Raw genomic sequence first — 10,817 nt, 5'->3', positions numbered from 1 at the left:
TAGCATTTTATTTGTGTGTTTATTAAATTCAGTTCTGTCACGTAGCTAGAAACCTTACAACATTGTTCGCTGCTATTTTCTTAGCACTTGAGGGACATTCAACTTTGACTGCATTTGCACATCATACTACATTAAAACTGCCCTATGGTTTGATGTCATACATGTAGGAGAATAGTTGTGAAGAAAAAACCCAAGAACTTCTGTGAGCAATAATGGGAGCTGAGAGTTGATTACTGACATGATCAGGCTCCAAGATACAATAAGCTAAATGTGAGCATCTTACAAATGGAATGATGTTTCTGGAAAAAGAAAGACCAGACACAAATGGGACTGCAATGATAAAAAGCAAATATACAACCTTCCAATCCCAGCATTGTCATTTATTTATTGTGTCTTTTGTGCCTGTTGTGTCTTTCCCATGACTGTCCTCCAAGGTTTGTTGATCACACAGGAACTAACATCTTACCGGACAGTATCAAGACTCAGGAGAATCTCCAAAATCTAGAACATTGGGTGGAAACTAGTAAGGCGAATTTCAAAAATTAAGAGGATGGAGGGTATTGGGTAGCAGCACAGGAGAAAAAAAAAGATTTGGGGTATCTTGATGGATCAGAACCAGAGGTAGATGCGGTGCAGCTGAAAATAAAAAAAGCAAAGCCAGCGCTAAACTTCATTAACTGAAGAATAGTATCAGGATCAAGAGAAACAAGCCGCCTTCCTTTCTATTGTGCATTGCTCAGGACACTAGAATGATATATCCAGTTCCAGATACTGCATTTTAGGAAGAAGATTGACACACTGAAACATTTCCAGAAGAGAGCAACCAAGATGAGGGCCTCTAAGGAAAAACATATTGGAGGCACTTAGCTGGAGAAGGCAATGGAGAGATGCAATGATTGTTTCCATGTATCTGAAGAGCTGTAGAAAAGGCAAGACTTTTAGACTTGTTTGAAGAACAGGACCAAAAAACATGTTCACACACCAAAGAAGTAGGTTTTGGTTTAAAATCAGAAAAATCCTAATGGTACCCAATAGTGGAACTGTGGTGGACTTTGCTTTACTGGAGGCAGAGAAATAGAAGCCTGATGGCCACATGGGGGGGGGATACCGTAACAAAGGAAATTTGCATCTGGCGAGGAGTTGAAGTCATTGATCCATCAATCCATTTAATATTTAAGATAATACAGCAGAAGAAGCCACAAAAGCGATCTCGCTTTTTTTTTCATTTTTCTATTTATTTGGCCCATTCCAATTTGTTTCCAAAAGCCACGCCAGACTTTTCAGGTAGCTTAGCCTATTGCAGGGGTAGGCAACCTCGGCTCTTTTATGACTCATGGACTTCAACTCCCAGAATTCCTGAGTCAGCATAGCTGACTCAGGAATTCTGGGAGTTGAAGTCCATGAGTCATAAAAGAGCCGAGCTTGCCTACCCCTGGCCTATTGTATCTATAAGTAGCTTCTACGGTTGCCTTCTCAGGTCTTTGTAGCAGTCCTCAACGTTTCCTTGGAGGAGCCGTATCTTTCTTCTTGCTATGAGGCAATTAAGATCCCTGAGTTACAGAAGGCCAGGAAAAGAAAGCGAGTCCAGCGGCGGCTAAAGGCGACGCCCTGCCCCGTCTCCTCCGCAATAATTCCCGTTTCCACGTCTTCCGGCCGGCAGGTCTTATCGCCGCAATGCATTGTGGGGATGGTAGTCCCTCCCGCCCCGAGCGAGCGAAGATGTCCGAGGTGCGGCTGCCCCCAATTCGGGGGCTGGATGATTTTCTCCTGGGCTCCACTCGCTTAGCTGCCCCCGACGTGCGGGACCTGCAGCGCTGGCACAACCGCGTGGTTAACAACCTCCTGTACTACCAGAGCAATTACCTGCTGCTGCTGGGCGCGGGGCTGCTGCTGGGCGGGTGAGTGCCAAGGCGGCGGGCGGAGCACGGCCGGAAGGAGAGTCCGATTGTGCGAAGTCCGGCGGGAGGCGAGGATCGGGCGCAGGTGGGGTGGGTGGGTGGAGGAGACTCGGTTACCGAACAATAGGCAGGCTTAGTTGGTGGAGGCGAAGGGCCGAACTAAGGTGGAGAAGGGTGGGGTGGTTTTTTTGTTTTTGTTTTTTTTAAGTATCATTGAAATCCGGCCTTTTTAGGAGAAGACATTTCATCACCCGAAGGTGGGATTACGGAAGCTAAGAACAATCTCCGCTTCAGTCTTGGGAAGGGAAAAAGTGACGCAAGCGGGAAAATTGCCGCTTTTTCTTTTTCTTTTTTTAAATGCTCCTGCAGTTTTGAACATTAATACGATAGGCCAGGGGTCTTCAAACTTGGCCCTTTTATGACTTGTGGACTTCAACTCCCAGAATTCCTCAGCCAGCCTGTCTGGCTGAGGAATTCTGGGAGTTGAAGTCCACAAGTCATAAAAGGGCCAAGTTTGAGGATGCGAAAGAAGTGCCTGTGCCTTTAATGACCCTGGGGTAGGTAGTGGGGGGGGGGGCGAACTGCCGGCGATGGAAACGGCGTGGCCAACAAATGGGAAATCGTTAAGTTGTAATCATAACGCGTCTGGAAGATGGCAAACTGGAGCTTCCTGCTAGGCTTTTGGTACTCAAATTTAAAACTACAGTGCGAGAAAGTCTACTCTGTGTAGCCTAACTGTAACAACGAGATAGTCTTCCTCTGTCCCCAGGCAGCAGAGTCTGCAAATGCTGCTCTGAAAAACTATGTTTGAATAGCTCTTTGCAAATGGAATTGTTTGGGCTCTTATCCGTCAAAGCATGTGACTGAAACAGCTTTTGTCACTGACCCCTGCATAGGGCTAGTGTATCTGTCCTGGCCTTTTTCTCAGTGAACTTTGATATCTTTTGGATCATCATCAGTGGATTGGAGGCATTTTTATGGTATTTCTGCTCTAGTGGATGATTCTAGTCAGTAGTGTTTTGGCAAGTGCCAGGGCAGAAATCAGGTGCCCAGGCAATCGGTTCTTTTGGAACCAGAGACAATGAACACCCCAGTAAACAAAGGTATTTTAAATATTATTAGCTAAAGAAAACAAATTAAACAGCATAAAACTCAAATCTCTTACAAGCTCCACCTAGGAGCTCCTTAATAACAGAGGTACACCAAGGGTGGCCAATTTTCACAGTACCCAACGGAAACAAAAACAACCCCGAGGTTTTTTATCAAAACCTGTCGCTGTGACTTCAAGGCCCTGCTGTGGTCAGGATCTGCCCTTGACTGGGTGGCACATGACTCTGAGATGGGAATCAAAACTCTGAAACTTTCACAGCAAGAAAAACTTCGAAGCTACATGAAGATTTCTTCCCCTCCTTAAAACCTAGCAGGGAATGAGCGCTAAACTTCTAGACTTTTTAAAATGTGAACATGAAATCAAAATGCCTCGTTAAACTGCTTGAAATAACAGTGGTCTTCTTCCACATGCCACTTCATTGTAGTGGTAGGGATGAAGAGATTGAGTGGTAGTGGCAATTATGGCACCCTTGAGGCTATAATTGGGAATGGAGTCTCTGTCACTAAGTGACGTGGTCGTAAAGCACAATGTCATGTGACTGTTATCACTATTGCTTAGTGATGGCACTTCCCATTGCCCTTAATAGGTGAATTCCACCGGTCATAAGCTGGGGACCCACCCCAATCCAAGTCATTCTGAGCCTGGTCCCTCCCAACCTCGCTAAGGGGCTGCTTTCAACTCCCCTCTGTCTGCCTCTCTCCCCATCTCTGCCCTTCTGACCACCATGCAACCTGCCTTTATAGGGCAGCAAGCAGCCCCAGAACTGTGCCGCTCTGGGGCTGGTTGCCATACCCCAGGAAACCCCAGTCCCAGCTGCAGTTGCCATCCCTACCTTGCGCTCTCCTGTTCCAGCTCACCCTCGCCATCTTCTTGTTCCCACTTCTGGCAAGGCACGACTGGCCTGGTTGCAGAGTCAAGCTGGGCTTTTTTGAAGCTGCAGTGTGCCCCCCCCCCAAAAAAAAGCCCCGGGACACTGCAACCGTCATAAATGCATGCCAGTTGCCAAGCGTCTGAATGTTGATCGTGTGACCGTGGGGAGGCTGCGATGGTCATCAGTGTGAAAAACGGTCGTAAGTCATTTTTTTTCCTGTGCTGTGGTCACTTCAGTCACTAAACAAAAGGTTGTCAGTCAAGGTTGTATCTTTAGCACAGGGGTCAAGTTCTCTCTTCCATTATTCAGTATTTATCCATGTGAAGCTATCAGGGAGTAGTTTGACTCTGACTGGAGCAACCCAGTGGAGGCAGTGGGGAGGTTTTGCCCAGCTTTACCTTTACCTGGATGTAAGGAGCTCGCTACAGGGCCCCATTGCCCTCATCACCTTGCTTAGATTAGTGCAACACACTGATCAGGTGGTAACCCTTGGCTTACCACTGTTTGTTTGGCAACCATTCAAAGTTGCAACGGCACTGAAAAGAGTGACTTATGGTCCTTTCACATGTACAACCACTGCAGCATCGCCATGGCCACGTGATCAACATTCGGGCCCTTGGCAATCGGCCTGTATTCATTCACAAGGGTGCCAGCCGCTCAAGGCCACCCGGTTGCCATTGGCGACCTTCCCAACCCAATTTCTGAAAGCCACGTTTGCTTAATGACCGTGTGATTCACTTAACAACGGCCGTGATTCACTTGACAGCCATGGCAAAAACGCTCATAAAATGAGGCACCACTCACTGAACAACAGTGGACATTCTGATTCCCAATTGTGGTCGTAAGTCGAGGACTACCTGTACATAGGGCTGCCTTTCAGGACTAACCCGAACTTTCAGTAGGCACCAAATGCAACAGCCCAGGGCCTCACAGTTGCACTGAACTCCCTCTATAGCAGGGGTGTCAAACTGCCGGCCCGCGGGCCAGAGTGTCACAGAGAAACCGCGCCCATCCCATTGCCGGCAATGGGAAAAAGTTCTGATACGTCGCGCGACGTCACGTGACGTCACAAGTTTGACATGTCTGCTCTATAGGATCCCTAGTAGCTTCCAAGTTGAATTTAAACTACTGGTTTTTATGCATAAAAGCCCTTTTTAGGGCTTGGCTCTAAGTTCATTGCAGCACCACTTCTCACCACTGGAGATGGCCCGCAGATCTGATTGTGCAGAAGAAGTGGGTGGTTATTCCCTGTTTTCAGGAGGAAAACAGGTTTTGTTCACCTTCGTTCAATGGAAGCATTTTTGCATATAGGGCTGGCTCTTTGGAACGATCTCACATTGGAAGGTCTCTATAGATGCCATCCCCCTCAGATTTGGGACCCTCAGCAAATGCACCAGAGGGACCTTCAGGCCCTAATCATGTTCCTCACCCATTTCCCTCACTCCAGGTGTTTAGGAGATCCCAAACCATCAGCAACTACAGAAGGGCCTCAGAGTGGGCCACCCAAAAAACGTCTTCTGGATTGAATGCACATCTGAATTGCATATGGTACTCCCTTATGGGCTGAAGTGAAGATTGACTCTGGGGTCTCATTCTGCAGGTACTTCCAACCCATGCTGATTCTGCTAAGCTGCCTACTCCTATGTCTGCTCTTTGGAGGTTTTGTCTGGGCAGCTGAGAACAAGCCTCCCATGCGACGCTTCCGGCGGAATTACCCTGGCCTGTGTTTCTTTGCCATCCTTGGTGCTGTGTATTTCCTGGTGTCTCTTTTCGAAGGCTCTGCCATCTTCTTGATTTTCATCGCTCTGCCCATAATGTGTGAGTTCCCAGCCGAGGTCTATGTGGGAAGGCTACGCGGCATTGGTGCAGCCAGTATGCCTGCTGTTCCCTACATCTGTTGTGTCGCTCCCAATCTGTTTACGGATTGTGCAGAATGCATGCTTTATTCTCAGGAAGTGGTGGGCAGAATTTTTCAAGGGGTGGACTTTGGTGAGACATGCAAGCAAAGAGAATTGGATTTCATTTAGCATGAGAGGACATGTTTCTTCTTTTCCTGTAGTAAGGATCAATGTGAAAACACAGAAGCAGTCGTTGCCAAATGCTTCGTTTTCCCATCTTACGCTGCAACCCATATGCTGCCCACTGCTTCATGTAGAGAGAAGATAGGGGAAGAGATTTTTGCTCAGGCTTCAAACACGTTGCATGATCTACAGGAGTGAAAAAACCATGGCACTTCAAGAAGTGTCACTGCTTTTAATCCCCCTTATTATATGTGCCATACTCTTAGGAAAACGATGGCAAGTTTTGGTTGGTTGGTTTGTTTTAATAAAGGGGAATCTGAAAGCTGACAGCATGGCTTGCTGGCTTGTTTGGGTTTGCAGACTCTGGTGGGCTTTCTTCCTCACTGTCTCTCTTTTATAAAACAAACTGATCTGAAGGGCCAAGGATTCCCCACCCTGCATCTTCCCCTAGCTAAGGAATTTAAGCATACCCACGGTCCATTCAGGAGGACTGATTTAAGGGAATAGGGTGTGTGTTGAGATTCTGGTGCGCAGCGGGAGGAGGCAGTTCTGCCTATTCCTCTGTTACCAATGAGCAACCCATTCCCTTGCAGTGAGCCTCACCCACGCCTCCCTGCGTCTGCGGAACCTTAAAAACAAGATTGAGAACAAAATCGAGAACATTGGGCTTAAGCGCACGCCAATGGGGCTGCTTCTGGAAGCTGTGGGCCAAGAACAAGAGGCTGGATCCTAGACCATCAGCATTGGTTTCCCTTTCCACTGGAACTGCTCTTTCCTTCCAACAGATGCCTCTGCTGCTTGTTTCTCTGCTTGCCTCCATCCAGCAACCTGGCCGTGAGTTCCTGCAGAAGACACAGTTGCCTCCAGCTTGCACCATACTCAGCAGAACTGCTGGCCTGCCGCTGAGAGGAAATGGACTGAAATCAGCCTAACGTTCCAGTTTAATGTTAAGTATTCCCCATCGGAATCCACATTGTTTTGCTTTGGAAAGGAAGGAATCACAATGAAAGAAAGCTATAATTTTTTTTAAAAAAACAAAACCTCAATAATAAATTGTTGGTTTAGAATACATAGTTGCTGGTTGAGAAAAGGACAAAAATTGAGATCAGAACCAAATGAAATCAGTGTTGTTCTAATTCAGTTTTCTCCCACAAGGTGTGGTCCAGATGTGTCAAAACTACAGTTGCCAAATGTTCCAGTTAGCTGGGAATTTCCTGGATTGCAGGAGGCTGTTCCAGCGATGGCTGGATTGTTTTTCGGGGGGGGGGGGGCTTTCAATGTATTATTCATTATTTGCATAATGCCACTGTTCTAAGGGCTTCAGAAACAGTATTAGGACAACCCCATTACTTAGGCCTATATCATTTATCACTATATTGCACATAGTGGGCTGAGATTTTGTAGAGCAGAATGCTTCAGCCTTCCCCGCCACCCAACCCCACACGTTCATAGCAGAGCTAAGATTGAACTAGGAGAGTTAGGATGGTTATTTACCTTGCTTACTCTTGAACTGCATCGCCTCTTCTTAAGAGATTCTGAACTCTTGGTATTTAGATGGAGGCACCAAGTAAATCAACTTGTATGAGGTTTGGCAGCAAAAGGGTGCAAGCCTGTTTGGAGAAGATTTAGCTAAACCTTTGAATAAATGATGGAGGGTAATCACTTATTAATTTTAAGAGGATTTTTTCATGAATGCAAAAGGGAAGGCTAACTCTCAAATGCTGGTAAAGGAGATTATTATGATGTGCAAAATGCCCACAAAATGGCATCAAATGGTAATTTGTTTATTTTAATATCTAAATTAGCTTCTGGAGATTGCATTTCTGCAGCCTAGATTTGATAACCTTAATAAGATATTGCAGACTATACATTCCAGTTCAAAGGTGTGGAGCTGGCCCCCCCTCCCCACTTTTGAGTGAATTTAAGAAGCAAAAGAACTTTTGTTTCTTTCCAAGACCAGATTAGTGTAGAGAAATTCAAACCTTGTCCTGGCTCCTGCATGGCAATAAAGTGCAATTCAATTTGTTTACTTTTAGATTAGCTTAATATGCACAGTATAATAGGGTAGGATGCGTAAAGCATAATCACAAATCATAATCCTAAATCTGGCTTTACAATTATGTGTGAATGCAGCTATTTTATCTCACAACTATATTCAGGTCATTTGGAATTCAGATGGTTCTTGTACAATACTTAAGAGAAATAAATTCTGCACAGTTCTAAGTAGCGTACAATATATACAAATGAGATGGTCCATACTGATCATATTCTTTATCATTTGGTTTTGAACAGGATGGGAAGAAGCAACAATTAAACACATAGTTTTAAAAAGGACTTTCCAGCTGTTACGATCATTTAACAAGAGTCCTTCTACACTCCCTGTTTTTTTGGTCTCTAGAAGGAAAGGCATGGACCCTGTTTGTTATGAAGCAGAATATAACAACCATTAACTCCACTTCTGATCAAACTTTGACTACTTAGCCCGGTTCCTTCAAGTCTTTTCAGTCTTAGTGATCAGTGGGGCTGGCTGGCTGTTTGGGGACTTGCATCTGGAACTGCATGTGGGCAGCTTCCATTTGCCTTTGTACTGGGTAGAATATGTGTGTAATACACCAGATATAATTTTTGTGTCTCATGACATCTGCTAGCTAGTTGTTACGTTTCCCAAGCCAGGGTCCTTAACAGCTCACTTCAGCTATCAAATCTTATTATCTACACCATCTCCTGGACTTCTCATTTAATGATGTTGTGCAGGGGTTGGCAGGCTACTGGCTTTTCAAGTATTTGGAAGAATTCCCAAGTCCTTTGGCTGAGGCTGAAGGGAAAAAAAAACTTAAAAGCCTGTGAGGAATGGGTTGTAAACTGACCCATACAGGTGTATAACACAAAGGCTTTCTGAATTTGCAGGACGCATTTGTGCCATAAACTAACCACTTCAGCTGGATTCATACAGCTCATTGTGATAAAAATGCAGTTGACTAGTGGGTGAAGCCAATGATACTTCTCTTGAAGCGAGTTGCTGACTTTGCTCACCCTTTCGGTTCCCACTTTAATATGGAGGGAGATTTAGAGTTGTTAATTCAGAGAGACATTATAGCATGCTCAAAATGGGACTACTGGAATCGGGATGCTCATGATATGGTCAGTATTTAAGCAGTATGGGGTGTAATCAAACCCAACTGGAGGCACCACATTGGTTATCCTAGCAGAGGACTTCCTGGTATATAGTTTGCAATTCTTGATATAGTCATTAAGTTAGAAATGTTTAAGACATAAGTATCTTGTATACTTATGTATAAGTATACAAGTAGAAGTAGACTTCTCTTCCTGCCTACATAGTTTTGCAGTAGGAAAGAAACTACGTGGCATCATTTTCTACCAAGTTTTATGAGGCATCATAAAAAAGGCTTTTTCTCTGTCATACCTGGATGAATCAGTTAAGATGTGAGGCAAGCCCCTTGCAACCTTACAACAGGATGCAAAGCATGTATGCCCCCATTTGTAAGTCTGCATACTATACTGGGTGATTATGGGAAAGGGGAAAGAAATTAACAGATTCTTTATTCTAAGTGGGAAATTGCAGTTTCTATTTTTCTGAAAGATGTTCTTATCACTCACAACCCAGTAGAATTATGTAACAAATATTGACACATATAGATTATGAATGTTCCCTCATTCTTTAGAGGTTGCATTCCTCACCTGTAGACCATGCAGATACAAACCCAACCACCTAATTGAAGTTGAAGGAACTGAAGGTAAAATGTGTACAGCTGCAGTTTGAAGGGATCATGTTTCATTTTGGGATTTCTTCCTGGGTTAGTGAAAGAGATGCAGGCTTAAAAAGGAAACATCTGACATGGGAAGTAGCTTTCTCTCAGTTTGCTCAGCTATTGGAGATGGTGTGAGAGGTTTGCCACGAAGAAATCATGAATCAGGTGGTGAAGAGCGTCCCTCCATCGAATAGTCTATTAAAGGATGGGGAAATGCTGGTTTCACCAAATGTCTCTGAGGCTTTAAGTTTGTTGATTAGTGTTGAACTGTGGGCTCCCTGTTTTTATACTTTTATATGTGCCCAAATTACTAGGATATCTTTCCAACTAGCCATAGAATTGCAGAATAATTTTCAATTGTAATCATGATAGTTTAGGTTAAGGTTTTCAGAGTGTTTAGCTTTTCATAGTGTCGTGTCTGTATGTAAATGCAGTTTATTACAGAAGAGTCAACTTTGAAGACTGCTCCTCGTGTGGAAATCCTCAAATTTGATTAAAGGAGCTTTTCAGAAATGTACACTGATCTTTTCTGAATCATTGCCCCAATGTGTACAGTTGAACATTCAGGGCCAGATGCATGGGAATGAGACAAGGAACAGCATAAGTTACATTTTTCTCAGAAATAAAACAAATGGTATTTTACTGTTTAAGTGTACCATTTTAAACCCTCTGCATATGGAAAATAAAGTCTTGTGATTTTCATGACACCGTTTCACATTGTAGCCTTACATTTCTTGCCTTTTTTGCTCTACAACTGCTTTGCAAGTCTAATGCCTTTACCGAAAGAGATAGGAGCAGCATTCAAAGCAGCTGCACCAGATGTGAGCAACTTTGTGATTCAAAAAAGTTGCTTCATAAAACAAGGACAAGACAAAGGATTAGCAAAGCCCTGACAATTAGCTAAGAGGCATACACAAAAGCTGTACATCCAATACCCTGTGAGCTGGAAACTTTTAAAAAGATCTTTCAGATGTGTGCATCATTGAATTCTATTCTAATCAAAGTGGGTTCCTCCTTGTCGATATTACCCCTTGATGATCCTAACCAAATTAAAAGAGCAGAGATTCTTTTAGCCATTTTTCCTCCATGAGGAAAACTTTGAGGCATTTGTGGCACATTTCTATCTGTTTTGTTTTTGTATCAATT

The 10,817-nt window shown here is 44.2% G+C and overlaps 1 protein-coding gene across 1 annotated transcript; it reads left to right on the top strand.

Moving 5' to 3' along the window:
- Nucleotides 1-1,582: 1,582 nt before the first annotated feature.
- On the top strand, nucleotides 1,583-10,376 carry PRAF2 (PRA1 domain family member 2). The gene is made up of 3 exons (XM_081321367.1): nucleotides 1,583-1,898; nucleotides 5,481-5,698; nucleotides 6,495-10,376. The coding sequence occupies exons 1-3, from the start codon at nucleotides 1,675-1,677 to the stop codon at nucleotides 6,632-6,634; spliced, it is 582 nt and encodes a 193-aa protein (XP_081177493.1). The 5' UTR covers nucleotides 1,583-1,674; the 3' UTR covers nucleotides 6,635-10,376.
- The last annotated feature ends 441 nt before the right edge of the window (nucleotides 10,377-10,817 follow it).

Source organism: Vipera berus, assembly GCF_964194415.1.
Source record: "Vipera berus genome assembly, chromosome: 2".
Taxonomy (NCBI): Eukaryota; Metazoa; Chordata; class Lepidosauria; order Squamata; family Viperidae; genus Vipera; species Vipera berus.
Note: the sequence above shows the minus strand (reverse complement) of the source record. Positions and strands in the feature narration are given on the sequence as shown.

Excerpts from the sequence above, each read along its gene's own strand:
- PRAF2 (XM_081321367.1), top strand. The coding sequence starts at position 1,675 with ATGCATTGTGGGGATGGTAGTCCCTCCCGCCCCGAGCGAGCGAAGATG. Across the intron at positions 1,899-5,480 it reads GCGGGGCTGCTGCTGGGCGG|GTACTTCCAACCCATGCTGA; the intron begins GTGAGTGCCAAG and ends CTCATTCTGCAG. Across the intron at positions 5,699-6,494 it reads CATCGCTCTGCCCATAATGT|TGAGCCTCACCCACGCCTCC; the intron begins GTGAGTTCCCAG and ends ATTCCCTTGCAG.